Source organism: Mauremys reevesii, linkage group 7 (genome assembly GCF_016161935.1).
Source record: "Mauremys reevesii isolate NIE-2019 linkage group 7, ASM1616193v1, whole genome shotgun sequence".
Taxonomy (NCBI): Eukaryota; Metazoa; Chordata; order Testudines; family Geoemydidae; genus Mauremys; species Mauremys reevesii.
The window spans coordinates 63,342,870-63,360,232 of record NC_052629.1 but is presented as its reverse complement, the minus strand read 5'-3'; the positions used below and the strand labels follow the sequence as shown (position 1 = coordinate 63,360,232).

At 41.5% G+C, this 17,363-nt stretch overlaps 1 protein-coding gene across 7 annotated transcripts in view; it reads left to right on the top strand.

Annotated features, from left to right (window-relative positions):
- Window positions 1-17,363, top strand: part of ADK (adenosine kinase) — a 560,340-nt gene that overhangs the window by 524,181 nt on the left and 18,796 nt on the right. For all 7 annotated transcript variants that reach the window (XM_039547058.1, XM_039547060.1, XM_039547059.1 and 4 more), the window contains one exon: window positions 12,196-12,282. In XM_039547058.1, coding sequence (XP_039402992.1) covers window positions 12,196-12,282 — 87 coding nt within the window. The remainder of the gene's footprint in view (window positions 1-12,195; window positions 12,283-17,363) is intronic.

The following is a 17,363-nucleotide window of genomic DNA, read 5'->3' as shown; positions in this document are numbered from 1 at the left end:
AGAGAACTCTTCAGAGGCATATAAGGGATCCAAAAGCTTGCCAATGTGGCTGTCTGCTCCATGGCTTCTGACGCACTTACAGCTCTACCATGGGTCTTTAGTGTACAAAGCCTTTTGTTGGTCCAATTCATCTGGGTGAATTTTGCCCTCAGATGGCCCTGGGCAACTACCTGTGGCACTGGTGGGAATTAGGATATTCAGCAACCCTGAAAAATCAGGCCAGTTTTATTTAGGTGCCTAAATCTTAGGCACCTAAATAAAACTGGCCTGATTTAGGCACCCAATGTTTGAAAATGGTAGTTTTAATTTCTCTGTGCCTCTGTTTACCCAACTCTAAAGTGGGGATAACATTATCCTATCTCACAGAGGTCCGGTGAATCTTAAGTAACTAATATCTTTTAAGTACTTTGATAAGCTTGGATGAGAGGACAACATTATTATGAAATTATATTAACTATTAGTGAATTGAATCAATAGGAATTCCTCTACATCTCACCAATACTAAGCAGCAATCCTGCAGCTTTTTATCCATCAGTCACTTGTATTCTTGTACACGGATATTGACACTTAGAGCTTGTCTCCACTTACCGGGGGATCAGCCCGCCACAATCAATCCACCAGGGGTCGTTTTAGCAGGTAGACCCGCTAAATCGACTGCAAGTCACTCTCCCGTAAACTCTGGTACTCCACCAGAACAAGAAGCATAAGGTAAGTCGACAGGAGAGTTTCTCCTGTCGACCCAGTGCAGTGTAGACACCACAAAAGATCGACCTAAGCCATGTCGACTCCAGCTACGTGAATAACCATAAACAAAACCATAAGCAAAAGAAAGACTGGCAAAAAGACTAAGCTAGTCAATAATAAGCAAATTAAGGTTTTGTTTTTCTTCGTAGTAAATATTAATTCTTTCCTGGCTGTCAGCTATGTCTTCTTTTCCTAGCTTGCACCTCCGCAGTTCTGAAACAAACAGGCTCTGGTTTTATAGATGATAAGTAAATAAATCTAAAAGGTACAAATGGGAAGTCTTGTTATCATTTATGGTGGCTGAAATCGTTGTGCCTCTGAAGTCTCTATGTGTGCATATTTACAAATGTAATGTCTAAGGCCAGATTCACCGGTGTGTTAGACTAGTTTTATGCCGCTATTTCAGCGAAGCTACACTGTGGTAAAACTGGAGTAATGCAGTGGGTAATCAAGCTCTACATGTCTGTGCAGGGCTTGGGAAAGTACTATTTCGGGTCTTGGGTTGCTCTGACTCATCTCTTCTCTCTTCAGGCCTGATTCTGATCATACACTGGTATAATTCAGGAGTAACTCCATTATAGTCATTTGAGTTACTCCAGCATAAAAACTGCACAAGTTCAGAATCAGGCTCTTCTTCTTTCATGTGTGATGCTTAAACCTTAACACTTTTTGCCTTTCTTCAGTCTCCAGCCCCTTTCCTCGCTCAGACAGAGATCACAGGAAAGTGGTTTAATTCTGAATGCTACCTTATGTCTTTAGCAGCCATGCTGAATTAGGGGAGTTCGTTTTCTGGCAGTTCAGTGGACTGTTTCAGCTCCCACTGAAAAGCATGCCTAGCAGGCAAATGGTAGTTCGCTTGTGAACTTGAAAGGGCTTTTTCAACAGAATTCACTGCATTCCTAAACTTTAAACATTGTGACACATGCCAGAAAAATTCAGCAGCCAGTTCTTCAGGGCACTTTTTCTTAGGAATATATATATTTATATACGTATATATTTCATCAGAGCCAGAATAAAGACAAAACTTAAGCATCTTCTGCTACTCTCCCCTGCTCCTCTGTCTGATATACATAAATATAGTGTTTTGTATACCAGTCTAAACAAAACATAATGAGATTTAAAAAATGAAACAGAATTTCAGCTGTTGGCATTGGCAGTGAACTGGACAGAAAATGCCAAAGGGGAAGAGGCTCCCACATGTCCTGTAAAGAAAACACTTTTGGGTCTATAAAAACCATTCAAGACTGAATCATTCATTAGTGCTGTTAAGTTTTGCAGTTCTTGCAACTAGATACAGAGAGTCTGAGGCCGTGTCCACACTACAAAGTTAAGTCGACTTCATGATACTGAGCCTCCAATTTAAGCAAGTTGATCTTGCATGTTCACAGTACACTCATTGTATCGGCCGAGTGCATCCCCACTAGCAGGGCTCACATCGACACATGGAGCACTGCACTGTGGGTAGCTATCCCACAGTGCACGTAGCCAAGTGGAATTCTGGGTTGGGTTTGCAATGCCTTATGGGACCAAAACGTTGGCACGGGTGGTTATGGGATCATGGCGTTAGCCTCCCATGATGCACTTACTTCCCTCCCTGAAATCAACGGCAAACAAAGCAAGCCTTTTTCATGCCTTTTTTTGTATGCCTTGGTTACCCGCATGGACGCTATAGCACAATAAGCCTGGACCCCGCTCAACTGTAAACTACTGTTGTACGCATTACAAACACCTCTCAGCTTGTCCTGCAGTATTTACACAGCCAATACAGGAGCCGCCATGCAGAAGAGTGTGATGCCATGCAAGCAGCCCTGCTGGAAGACATAGAGCAGAGCAATTCATAGTTGCTGGTGACAGTCACGCATCACCTTGACATGGCTCAGCCTATGTACCTTTTCTGGGCCCGGGAAATACTCACTGACTGGAGGGACTGCATCGTTATGCAGCTATCGGATGGTGAGCAGTGGCTGCAGAACTTTTGAATGCATTATGCCACTTTCCAGGAACTGTGTGAAGTGCCAATGAAGTGCAGCCCTGAAGTGCAGCAATACTAAAATGAGAGCTGCTCTGACAGTGGAGAAGCGAGTGGTGATAGCTCTGTAGAAGCTTGCAGTACCAGACTGCTACTGGTCAATGGGGCATCAATTTGGAGTGGGTAAATCTACCGTGGGATCTGTTGTGATCCAACATAGAAGGGCCATCAATAGACTTCTGCTAAGGGGGGTAGTGACTCTGGGCAACGTGCAGGACCTGTTGGATGGTTTTCCTGCAGTGGGGTTCCCTAGCTGTGGTGGGGCAATAGACGGAACACATATCCCAATTTTGACACCAGACCACCTTGCCAAAGAGTACATAAACTGAAAGGGGTACTTCTCAATGGTGTTGCAAGTGCTGGTGGATCACAGGGGCCATTTCACTAACATCAACGTGGGATGGTCAGGAAAGGTGCATGACGCGCGCATCTTTAGGAACACGTCTGTTCAGAAAGCTGCAAGCAGGGACTTTCTTTCCAGACTTCAAAATAACCATTGGTAATGTTGAAACGCAGCCTGCCCTTTGCTCCCATGGCTCATATAGCCATACACAGGCAGCCTGGAAAGCAGTAAGGACTGCTTCAGTCGTAGGCTGAGCAAGTGCAGAATGGTGGTGAAATGTGCCTTTGGACATTTAAAAGGTCACTGGCGTTGTTTGCTTACTAGGTTAGACCTCAGTGAAAGCAATATCCCCATTATTATTGCTACCTGTTGTGTGCTCCATAATATCTGTGAAACAACAGGAGAACAGTTTCCCGCAGGAGTGCAGAGTTTAGGCAGATCGCCTGGCAGCCAGTTTTGAGCAGCCAGGCACCAGGGCACATCGAAGGGCTCTGTGCCTCCGTGAGGCTTTAAAAACCAGTTTCAACAATGAGCCAGAGTAATGTGACACTTATCTATGGTGTTCCTTACCAAACTGTCCCCTCCAGTGCATTTTCTCCCCTGTAAACTCTACCCTCACCAGCCCTGTAAACTCTACCCTCACCAGCCAGTGTGTGTTGAATGAATAAAGAGCCTTTTCTCCTCAATCCGTTAAGTTTTATTACGCACAGAGACTGCAAAAAAAAAAGTAAGATAATGTGGGGCAAAAGGGCTGATAACACTCTGGGGGGAGAAACAAAGAAAGCTTACTTGTAGATGCACTTCAGTAACAATCAAAGGTGTGGGAATGGGCGCCTTCTGGTCCTTGTACCCTCCCCTGGTGTTGAGTGCAAGGAATGCCGAACTCTTTTCTCCCCCACCCCCCAGATGTTTGGGAGGTGGATGTAGACCTGGGCGATGATGGCAGCAGGTTCAGCATAGGCTGCAGAGGGGACTCTAGCATCCAGCTGCCTTTCTTGAACCTCAACCAGATGCCTCAGCATATCTGATCACTCCTTCATAATCCACAGCATATTTTCCTGCATGGCATGCTCGTGTTCCCTGTATGCTCTCCTGTCCATGTCCAGGTTCTTGGAGAGTGTAATCCTTCATGCTCCGAGGTCAGTCTTGGAGGCACGCATTAACTCACTGATCATGTCCTCCTGAGTCGTCTTTTTCCACCTTCTAATCTGGGAAAGTCTCTGTCCCACTGTGGAGGATGCGCCGACAGACAAGGTTTCAGCTGCAAGGAATGCAAAGCACAAGGGTAGCATAGACAGTGCATACATTGTTTCTGGTGCAAGGTTAACTATTGTTTAAAAAAAAACACCCCTCAATATACTACACTGCAAGCCACAACGTAATCACAACTGGTGGCTATTACAAGAGTCAGTTTGCTGCTCCAGCCATGGTGAGTAAGGCCACGAGGCATGGACAAGAGGTCTTGTGCTGCTGCTTTTGTGAAGACATCCTTGAGATCACAGGTTGGAACTTGAAAAAAGCCCCTTGTCCCCTAGCAACCTGGATGGGTCTTGAGGACAGGCACCAGTGTAAAGCCCCCTAAATAGTTTGTTTTTTACAAAAGCGCCGGTTTGCAGAGGGAAAGGAGACAAACAGGAAGCCGACCCCCCTCCTTTTTTTTTTTTTCAGCGCTGCTTGCATGATGGTGATCTTTTCCAACCACAACCATGGCATGCTTGGGAAAGCTTGGTTGTGTGACCCAGATGTCCCCAAATGGGGGGCAGATTACTTGTTGAATTGTTTGCGGTTTAAGAGCTAGCATTCAAAACTCCCCCCATTTCCCCTAGGTGACTGTATGTGATATCACGCTCATGAGGGTAACAGAAGCAGCAAGAGAGCAGATGCTGTAAGCATCTGGGTACAGACCTGGTCCTTATGCTGCTATGTTGTGTGCTGCAGTGATGCCAGCAGAGTTGATACTGGAGTGGCACGGGAAAGTGTCCTACTGTGGTGGATGTAATAAGGCAGTTCTCCCCAGAAATCATCTGCAAAGGATTGCTGAGTACTTCCATGACAGCTTCCTAGAGATCTCCATGGAGGATTCCCCGGGCCATTCCCATGCACATAAAAAGTGTATTTTGGAGAGCACCCTCTGTAGCTGGAGTGGCCACTGATACCCATTACACCTACTTTTTTGTTCATTTTAAACACAAAAAAATAATAGCATGTAACCCCTAAGGTTTGATTGGATATGTGTACTCACCAGAGATGACTTCCCCGGTGTCACATTCTGCCACCAACTGGTCCTGTTAAGGGATGGGCTCCAGGGTTAAAAATAGTACTTGGCTGTGGGGAGAATGGATCCTCTGCATGCCAGCCTCACATTCTCCTCCTCCTCCTCTCCTTCCTCGTCAAAAATGTCCTCTTCGTTGTTGCTCAAAGTCGCCTGGGGCTCCTGGGATGTATCCACGGAGCGTTGTGGCATAGTGGTGGGGTCACTGCAGAGAATTGTATGCAGCGCCTCATAAAAGTGGCATGTCTGTGGGGCAGAACCAGAACAATTGTTTGCCTCCCTTGTCTTCTGGTACGCTTGCTGAAACTCCTTTATTTTCACTGTAGCCCTTCTCCCCCATGCCCTGTGCAATCTTAGCATAGATGGCAGCATTTCTTCTGCTGGATCGAAGCTCTGCCTGCACAGACTCTTCTCCCCACACAGCAATAAGATCCACCACCTCTTCTATTCCATGCTGGAGCACGTTTGCGGCCTTGAGTCTCCATGATCATGTGCTGTGCTGGCTCTCCACACTGATCAAACAGGAAATGAAAATCCAAAAGTTCCTGGGGCTTTAACAGGGGAGTGTCTGTTTCCCTTGTACCTGGCTGATGTGCAGTGGGGTTGAAAGTGCTCTCCAGAGCAGTCACAGCGGAGCACTTCGGGACACTTCCTGGAGGCCAATTCATTCAAATTACACAACACAGTGTCTACACTATCCCCATGTCGACCCGTGAATGTTGAATCGAGCGCTACACTTCTTGCAGAGGTAGAGTTCAGAAGTCAATTTTACAGGCCACTTAGGTCAGCAGAAGGGACTCAGTAGTGTAAACACATACATTATTAGATCGACTTAATGCAGCTTATGTTGACCTAGGTTTGTAGTGTAGACCAGGCCTGATTCAGATCTCACCATGGTATAAACCAAGAGTTAATTCAAGCCAGTGGTATTAAACTGTTGCGAGTGTGTCCAGAATCAGGCTTAGGTTCAGTGGTCAAACGCTAGGTGCCAGAATGCTGCTTCAGTTTTAACCATGAGTGAAATACTATGGAGTGGATAATGGGCCAGCCTGTGTGGCTGTGCAGGAGCATACATGAAGGAAGATTGCCCTCATATATCTTCCCTATATCGCCTCTGCATGGATTGGAAGGGAGAGGAAAAGTGGAATATACAGGGGGAGAAATGGATTCTGCACATCCAGGACTTTCCCCCATGCAGATAGGTGGAAAGGACCATGGAATGGGCAGAGCCTTGGCTCCATTTCTCTGCCCCCACAACAAGGCACCAGCACATCTGATCTTCCTGCCTCAATGGTAAAATTTCCTCCCCATGGCTGCTCTTGGGGCAATGCAGCTGTGTGCTATTCTGCTGGACTAGCTGTAAATGAGAAATTTAGCCCTATAGCGTCATTGGGGTATTTTTGCATTGAATTATGTTGCATTATTATTTGTATGATTTCTTTATTAATTATTTAGTTTTGCACCAGAGACATGCATCAGGGTTTTCAATAATAATGGCCAAAGTACTGAACAAGATGAATAAAATAAAGTTTGGCAACACTATCAATTATGATATCAGATTTAACTTCTTTATACATATTCAAAAAAAGTCTCCTAACTGCATGTATAGAAAGTTATGGTACAGCATCCATTATCATGTGTTCTTCATATATTTATTTTATATTTTTTGTGTAGTACTTGTTAATTGGAAGAATCCCAAAGCATTCCCCAAAATCATGGGCCTGATTATCCTTTTGCTTGCGCTGTTTAATGTTGACTTCAACAAACGTACTCCTCATTTACACCAATGCGCGACGAGAATCAGCCCAGTATAACTACAGCACCAGTTCACACACAGCACAAAAGTCGGTGTGGGAGAGGAAAAATGTTAGCAAGGTAACAAGGCAAACTCCTACGCTCAACAAAAGTGCCATGGAGTCTATAACATCTATGCAGAGCAGACATATGAAAAACTCAAACAGTATATGGCATGGACCAACCTTGGGGGGAGGGATAGCTCAGTGGTTTGAGCATTGGCCTGCTAAACCCAGGGTTGTGAGTTCAATCCTTGAGGGGGCCACTTAGGGATCTGGGGCACAAATTGGTCCTGCTAGTGAAGGCAGGGGGCTGGACTCAATGACCTTTCAAGGTCCCTTCCAGTTCTAGGAGATTGGTATATCTCCAATTATGATGGACTGAGTCAACCCTGCCAGATTTGAAATCCATCATTATAGGATCTAGATATTTCTAACCGGAGGCTTAGAGCACTATACCATCCCTGTGGATTCTTTATAGCTTTTGGGCATCGCTGTGCTGATACTGATGTTGGTATGACAGTATCTACTTAATGTACATGATACTGGTTTCCTTTTTTCCTTTTGTGGAATACATCAGTGACATTGGTGCCTCCAGCAGAAAAAACAAGGGGAAAAAACCCCAAATATTATTATTCTACTAATTTAAAGGGCTTTTTTGATTACCTCAATGTAAGGATGATGTGGAACCCTAAACACTGTTAGGTTCTTTTTCACCTTTGTTTGGAGAGGGTTAAGAATTCGGGTTCTGCTCTGCTGACTTAGTTTATACCAAATACTTCTCTCACTTCTCCCCACCACAGCTTCCCAGACCCATTTATATATTTCTGGGCTTAAGTTCATATCTTTTCTATTTTTTTCTGTCCTTTCTTTTCCTCTCCTTTCCTTTCCATCTGGATTTGGCCCTTGATCTAAAGAAAATTTGGGGGGTTGGGGTTGCAGGTGGGTTCTGTTTCACAGTTATTGTTTTATAAAAAGTTCAACTTACAAATGAAAAATGAATGTGTCACAGCTTGTCAGCATCTATATAATCAATATCTGCCCATGGATCTAAAGATTATTATTTTAGGAAGCAGCTAGACAATACTTTTGCATTTTAAACTCCCTTTTTTTAAAAATGAAAAGTTAAGGGCACTCAGACATGTTGCCTTTAAGAGTTCTGTTACAAGTAATTAAATATAAGTTTACACATTTAATTTACTTCTAAGAGCAAGATAGACTAGTAAATGACCCAGTTAAGAAAAGTACTCAGCCTAATTGGATGTAATGATTGTTTGCTAGTGTTTATTACTGTACTACACGCAGACGTGTAATCTGTGATTCTAATTTGGTTTAGAGGCAGACCTGTAGTACTTGAAGCCACCATCAGTGTTTCAGCTAGCATCATGAAACTGCCTATATTTATTTGGCAACTTTAATTTCTGTGTGTACTAGGGTGGGAGGAAGGATGTTTTTCTATCAATATTGTTCTGCAGCATTACCTCCAGGCTCTGTTTTACTTGCAAAAATATTGTTTGGCTAGATACATTAGTGTATGTATTTTCTAAGGAAAAAAACCGATAGGTCCTATATGCATAATGCAACAATTAGTAACAGCTAGGACTTACCACTGAACTGACTTTGACTAAGGCTGTGTGTTATAAAGGTGTCTTCAGCATAGGAGGCCACTACATTAAGGCCTGATTCTGATCATACTTACATCAGTGTAAATCAAGTGTTGAAGTCAATGGAATGTTATTAGTGTGAGATCAAGCCCTAAGACTCTAGCTTTCAGTGATATTCATTACCAAATTTTGCTGAATTTTTTACATCTGATGTAACTCTCACACGCAATCCTTAGCTTCCTGAAGCAACATAGAGAGGGTGCCCTGTATTTGAATGTGTTTGCCATAGAAGAGGTTTGTAGCTTAAAAATAGCACACTGGATTTTATGCCCAGAGGAGCAGCACTTGGATTTCAAAATACTTATGTAATTATTCTTTATTTCATAAGCTGTCAGAATGATAAATGAAATCAGAACTGACTTTGAAAAGCAAGGTCATTTGATGACCAGTGCACTTAGCCAAGGTGTCTCTGTGTTCACTGTGATGGATTTGGGAGATTTATAATATAATATATCCCATGTGAAAATGAAATTAAAGTAACATTAAACTCACAATAGCAAGGAAATTCAGAGTGGAGGCTTCTGGTTCATCCTTAATTCACCCCATTGTTCCTGGTTATTACAGGGCCCTCATAGTGGTGGGTGATGTTAGATATCACATATCCTGCTGCATGGACATAGCAAAGTGAATTAAGCCTATTGACTTCATTTTGTGTGGGTTAAAGATAGATCCTTAATATTACTTCAGTGTATTTTAAATGTGTGTTATTGTTACCTGCAGGTTGTAACAAAAGGGAACTAGGCTGATACTGTAGGTCCAAAGGAGTGATTAAATTCTATTTATTTGTGGTAATAGGCATTTGCATAGAGAAAGTTTTATAATGTGCTGTACAGACGCTCCCCAACTTATGCCAGCATTCCGGAAGTCAAATTTTGCATAAGTCGGGAACATATCTCCGACATTTATGCAGGAAAAAAAAAAGTAGCTCATGGAACATACGGAACGTTTTCCATAAATGCAGATTTCCGTAAGTCGGGTTTGTGTAACCCGGGGAGCGTCTGTATTGAACATGTGCAGTATGTAAGAATATCTACTTCTTTTCAAAATAGTACATGCTGCAAAACCAGACAAACTGTTTCTGAACCCTCAGCATCCTGACTCACTCCACTTGAAAACATATAAAGTTATAGAAGCAGGAAGAACAGACTGGATGACCCATTTAAAATTGGAAAATTGTGAGAGTAAAGCAGGCTTACATCATATCAGCTGAAGTCATTGGTGCATTTATTTTTTTAAATAACTCAGAGTTTCCTACTATTATATCTAATACAGAATGAATAGCACAGAAGTTTATAAGTGCAGTACTTAAGAGTACTACAGGGAGCTTAGGGAAGGACTCAGGAGGAGAGAAGTGAGGAGAACGAGAAGATGTTGGTGGGAGCTTTTTCATTCACGTGAGTTTGCTTGAATACAGAATCCTGATTAATCTTGATCCCTGCTTGTTTAGCTTATTCAAAGTACAACATTTGTGCATTATGTCTTTTCTGTGCACATACACATACATTTGTACACATACACAATCAGGTGTGTATGCACATATACATGGTACATCTATGTGTGTATATCTATTATGGGGAAAGGAAATCTGCAGACGGCCACAACAACAAAACAAACCTCTTCATTGTAAAGTGTCTTGAACAGGTTTGTTGCTTTATGGATTGTTTTTGCATAAGCTAGAGCAAAACATGTTATACTTCCTTATCAGATGGTTGAATGCACTCTGCTCTCCTGGCAGAGTTCAATACAAGACCCGTATTCCTTGATTTTCAGTTTAAATGAATCCAGTTAAAGTACTATAAGGGGTGAAACACTTAGTTCTTGAATACTGTGATGCAACAGCATTTAAGTTGTGTTTCTAAATAGCTTTATAAATGAGAGGATGCACCAAGTACTGACTAAAACCTGTTCATTAACTGGAATATTCATCTTATCTTTTTTCGTTACCCTTTTTCCTTTGCCTCTCACTGATGGTTGTTGCCAACACTCCCCTCCCTTTCTGGTGGGCCAGCCAGCAGTTCCCTCTGGAGGTAGCATCATTATATCTGCCTGGTTCACTTAATAGCAGATGGTGAAGAGCAGTAGAGCTAATACACTGCACTTCACAGAAACCAGGATCCTTCTGGTACCTCTGCAACACACACGGAGGCTCCTGGTTTGAGACTGTGAATTCTTTGTTTGCTTCCCAACCTGAGATTCTTTGTTCATGACTGCTTTTCGGCCACGTACTCTGTGTGTGAACCATTTTATGATCTACCGTGTAGTTGGGTAGTGAAAAGACTAAACACCTGAAATTTTTACATATTGCAGGGAGAATTTGTCATGTTACTTATATTTTTATCAAAAATTAAAGGGTGAAGACAGTTCTGATAGTTTTCAGTTTTGCTGGCTGACAGGCAATGTTTTTAACTATCTGCCAAAGGAAATCCGTTTGCTGAGACCATTTTAATGCACACTGAATACCAGAGGCAGAACTTCCATTGGCTCTATTACAGGGGTAATTTACACTTTAACAAGGTATTGTGAGAAGGTAGTCATATTTTTATCACGTCATTATGACATTACCACCTAGAAAGCCCTAGCTGATTAATTAGTGGCATATATTAAATTTATAACCCAAGATTGCTAAAGTTATCATACGGAAGTGGTGCAATTATGTTCAGTTGTAGTGTGTTGGTGAATTGGAGGTGCAGATGCTCTAGATCCATCTGTTGAAATCGTTTTTATGGGTGCCAGTAGAGGATAGAGAGCTTCACGGGAGAGAGAGAGACTAAAAAAAAACCCGCTAAGGAAGAACGCTGAGGTCACTGGACATTTTGAAACCAAATCTACTTTGGCTGCGAATTCCTAGGGTCCATCCTCAGACACATTTTCAAATGAGATGCAGTTTCAAAATATTTTACTACCCCAAAATGTATTCGCTTTCCCCCTTATCTTACATTTTTATTATTTTGATTATTTCACATTTATTTTGGCTTTTCTTACACAGATACTTGTAGGTCTTCCCTATTGGGCTTGCTACTTCCTGAGGCCTTGACTGGCTAGTCTAGAGGTTACATCAGCTGTCTGCAGCTGACAGGAGGTCCTGCTTTTGGCAGGATAGATTTTTCTCCATGTCTCTTTTTATCTATCTCTGCATCTTCTTGTGTTTTTCTGTCACTTAGTTCAACCACCTATCCACACATGTCCATGTGGTATATAAACTGACTTGTAAACTTAAATGTGTGATACTTTTGGTCCAAAATGAGTTGTTGAGCACTGACATTCACGTGTTGGTTGTTTTATTTTGCAGTGAGGTGTTTCAAATTCTGTTTCCCAAATTACTAATGTTTTCTTTTCTCCTACTCTTTTAGAAAATGAAGTAACTGCTTTCCCAGTCTTAGACAGTGACCAGAGTGAAATCGTTGATACCAATGGAGCTGGTGATGCATTTGTTGGAGGTACTTATTGCTTTCTTTACTGTCTTATTTGGAGGTTAGACTTTTTTTTTCCCTATTCTTGATAGAATCTGCATTTTTCAGTCTAGAATTTCAAATTGTTCTTTAGAGTCAATTTTGTTCTTTTCAAGCTTTCATTTACATCCTGAGATTGTGTGTTTTAGTTAAGTGTTCATTCTCACAGGAAAAAATGTGTTCTATGACTTTAAAGATAATATGCTATTATGTTATACCATGGTTGTTTTCACGAGATTAATTGTATCTGTCAGAATGTTTCATAAACAAGCTGCATCAAATACATTTTATATAGTGTACTCGGATCCCTCCTGGCTTAAAATTTTAACACATTGTTGTTCTTTAAAACAGGTTGTGGCAAATATTAAATAGTATTTAATATTTGAGTGTAATGTCTTCTGATCATGTCATTTTGTTCTAGAACATCTGTTTCCAGTCTAGTTGTTTGGAGATCCGAAAATAATATAAAGGGTTAATTTTTAAAAACTAGACAAGAATATTATCTGGCACTGCTTAATATTCATTTGCAAATTTACTAATTTTACGCATAAGCCCTCAAAAAAAGAGGATGTTATGTCTGTGCCTGGTTTCAAAATGACTCAATATAAGCCAAGAAAAAATCCAATCCAAAAATTCCCCAGTTGATTGTAGCATTTATGTAGTGCAGTGACATGCTATTGCATCTTGAAGGCTCTAATATCCACATAGGTTACGTCTACACTAGAAACTGTAGAATGGCATGGTTGCAGCGCTACAGCTGTGCCGCTGTCGTGTACACACTTACTACAGCGATGGAATATGTTCTTCCATCGACCTAGCAGTGTCTATGCCAGGGCTCAGGTCCACTTAAATACATTGCTGAGGGAGTGAAATTTTTCACAGCCCTGAGCAATGTAGTTAAACCGACCTAACTTTCTAGAGTAGACCAGTCCTGAGTAATAGCAGCAAGTGTCCCATTACACCTTAACTTATTGGAAGCACAGACTAAGACAGAGATTCTCAAACTTTTTTTTGTTGACGGACCCCTTTTCAAATGCAATGTTAATCGTGGACCCCCCGACTGAGAAACTGATTGACAAAAGTATCTGTGTAGTTCGTATAAACATGTACTGTTAGTAATGCTTTAAGAAAAAGAGTAGAAGAGTACATATAGATAGATATCAGTGCGATGGGTGGGCCTGCTTCTTACTGCAGAGTCTATCTGTCCTTGGTGTGATGGCAAACTCATAAATCACTCTCCACTTCCAGTGGAGACCTGAACTTTGTCTTCGTAGCTGGCATGGCAGAAATGGTGCTTCACATATATTTGTTGTTGGGAAAGGTAGCAACATTTTTATTGCTTCTGTAACTAAAACTGGGTACTCTGCAGCAACAGTTGGCAAAACTGGCAAGGTATCTGTTCCTGAAACTTAATTTTTCAGTGTTTGGACACAGGTAGTTTGAGCAGCTCCTGTTCTGCTTTTCCACTCAAATGGTAAGATGATATAGCAAAAGAGGAGAATGGATCCCAAACCCAATCATATTCCTCCATGTTGATATTTTTAAAGTAAACAGTGAAGTGCTCAGCCAAAGTTGAAAGGTGAGCAACGATCCTGTCTGTCACACAGTCAATTGTCATTCTGTGAGTATCCAGAAATTCTGTCAAAAGCAGAAACAGATCTGATGTTCCACTGCTCAGCCTAGTTTTCCAAATCTCTACTTCCTTCTGAAATGCTGCACTCCTGTCACTCAGCTCAAGTATGATTGTACTGCCCCCTTGTGTGGACAGGTTCAGCGCATTCAACAAGTTAAAAATGTCTGCAAAGTATGCAAGCTGCGCGATCCATATCGGGTCAGAAAAGTTTGAGGAGATCTTGAGATTGTGCACAGAAAGAAAACCCAGCAGCTCTTTGCAAAGCTCAAAAACTCTTTCCAATACTCTGTCGCCAGGTACCCAACACACTTCTGTATGAAACAATAATTTGTCATGTCCGGCGCCCATTTCTAAACAAAGCTTTGCAAAAAGGCATGAATTCAAAGGCCAGGACCTTACAAAATTCACAACTGTCACAGCTGCATTTAGTACATCATGTAATTTGCGTTCCATTTTCTTTGATGCAGGGGCCTGTCAATGCAACATACAGTGTGTTACAATTACATATGGGTTTATGGCTCATATTCTTGCTACAACACCACTCCTACTGCCTGTCATAGCAGCAGCACCATCGATGCAAACAGCCACACAGTTCTCCCAGTTCAGCAATTCAGTTGATCAGATCAGATCAGTCCCGTAGTCAATATAGTCCAGTTTCCTGTCTCCAAGGATGGCCAGTATCAGAGGCTTCAGATGAAAGTGAAAGAAACAATTTTGTGGACAATTATAGTGTATTTGCCAAGAGGGGAAGTTTCTTCCTAATCTCCATTAATGAGTGGTTGGCTCATGCCTTGAAGAGGGAAGGACTCTTCTTAATTTTTTTATCCTCTCTAATGTGAATGTGGATGTTCTCATTATCTATATACAATTTTAGTTCACTTTTGAACCTACTAAGCACTCAGTCTCAATATCTTGTGGCAATGAGTTCCACTGAGTAAAAGTACACATTTCTATGTGGGGACCTTTCAGGGTCACTGAGTGTCCGTGGAACAGAAGAAAGAATTATTGCTATGTAGTTCCCAGAGTCAATCCTAGTGTTGCCGTTTAAAGATACATATAACATTTGCCCATTATATTAACTGATTTTAAGAGAGACTGTGTACATGTGTTAGCAGATCAGCCACTTCATGCTTAAGCTCCTTCAGTACTCTGGGGTATAACCACGTGGGCCTAGCGATTTCTTATTCTTTAATCAGTTTGTTCAAGCACCTTTTCTTTTGATGCCTCAATCGCGGATAATACCTCATCTTTACTACCAGAAAAAGACTGGCCCAGGAAAGGATTTTCCCTACTACTCTCTGTGGTGAAGAATGAGGAAAAGTTGTAACACAGCTTCTCTGGAATGCCCTTATCCTCCTTATCTGCTGCCTTTATTCTCCGGTAATCCAGCAGACACCAATTCTCTCAGGTTTTCAGCTTCTGATTTATTTAAATAATTTTTTATTTATTTTTATTTCTTTGGTAATTTCGTAGTTTCCTTCTTATATTTTACCAGTCACCAGCGATGCTCCTTTCTATTAATCTCCTAGTGTTGGATTTCCATTTTTGAAGGATACCTGGTTGGCTCAAAAAAGCATGTGAGCTTTACCATCTAACTCTATTTTTACTTCTTGGCTTAGGCTTATATTTTCTGAAATCCCCTTCCTAGAGTTTAATGGCCCTGGGCTAGCTTGGGTACAATTCCTTTGCTGAGGATGTTGAACAGGTCAAGAAATATTAAATTATTGGATGATTTTTTTTAAATGGAGATATACCAATCTCCTAGAACTGGAAGGGACCCTGAAGGGACATTGAGTCCAGCCCCCTGCCTTCACTAGCAGGACCAAGTACTGATTTTGCCCCAGATTCCTAAGTGGCCCCCTCAAGGATTGAACTCCCAATCCTGGGTTTAGCAGGCCAATGCTCAAACCACTGAGCTATCCCTCCCAAATAGCTTTAGGTACAAGAAAGGTAGGGGAAGCCAAAAATAAGAAATGTATTTTTTTTCCTCTAGAAAGAATCTAACTACTAAAGTTCAGTAAATTTTAAAATCATTGAGATAAAAGATTTTTAAAATGTTTCTGAGCACCTGTAGCTCACATTGGCTTCAACTGGCATTATGGGTGTTCAGCACCTATAAAAATGAGGCCTCGAGCCTCCTAGTGTATGTAGCTCAAAGCTCTGCTCAGCCAAGCAACTAGAGACAAAAAATGAACTGGATTCTTTAAGTGGAACTTGTCTTGATAGGGTTTGACAGCAAACATTTATTTGAATTCCCTGCTTCCATCTGCAGGCAGAAAACCACGTTACCCATTGTCCAGACTGACCCATAAGAAATTGAATTTTAAAAGTTACTAAAATATATCGTTACTTTGAAACACTTCTGTGAACACTACCGTCAGTTCTGCTGCCGCCAGTGGTTTTCAGCAGCAACACATCCTCTTACTAGCTTAAGCAATGACAAGCAGCTTTGCAGTAATTCAGCACCTCTAGTGGTTTGCAGCAGGACACCAGATTTCCATTTCTAATATGAAATGAATCCCTGAAACACCCGTAAATTAAAGCTGTAATTCCACCTCAGGGTTCTGGTGACATTGACAAATCACTTGAGCTTTGCTAACATGGTTTATGTCACCAGGGCCCCCGGATTGAAATTACAGCCTGATTCTGTAGCGCTTGGAGAGGTTTCCTTATTATTTAGCCAGTCCCATCTTGAACAGCCCTAATCATGTGTTGCAAAGCCCATGTAATGGCAGCACACATTGGAAATAGGAACAGTTATATCATTTTGAGCTCAATGTGCTGTCCTAATTTCCTAGATCAAGAGAAAACTCCTTTTTGCTGTCCTGCTGTTTTGTCAGAGTAGGTCTGACTGCCATTTGGAATCCTCTTTGACATTTCCACAGTAACAAATGAAAACAGTGAGAATATTTTGTGACGATCACTGTCATTGTTCCCTGCAAAATCTCTCCCCTAGTGTCTGTCCACTAAATGGAACTGGGAAGAAAAATCATAACAAATGAACAGAAAAAGGTACAAAATCAATATGTTCTACAGGTTCGCTAACAAATGTTGTAGATAATCTAATGTGATTTCATTGTATGCTGCATGAAAAGTGCTAGAGTATGAACTGTAACTGCAAATCATTTTAAAGTAACTTAATGCAGCAGTGACAGAATATATGAAGTAACGTTATAGCCATGTGATCAAAAAATCTTATACCACTTGCAAGGGCCAACATTCCTGAGATAAAAGCAGTTCCTCATTAAGTGCTGTGAAGTGCCAAGTACTAGCCAGAGCATTTTACTTCTGTCAATATCAAAGCTGTAGTCATGAGCTCACACCCGTTGTCATTTTCAGAATCCAACTGATAGCTTTAACACAGAGACAGATTCCAGGAAGAAGTTACCTATAGTTTAAAAACTACAAAGAGAAATCCTTCTTCGGTGTATATGCT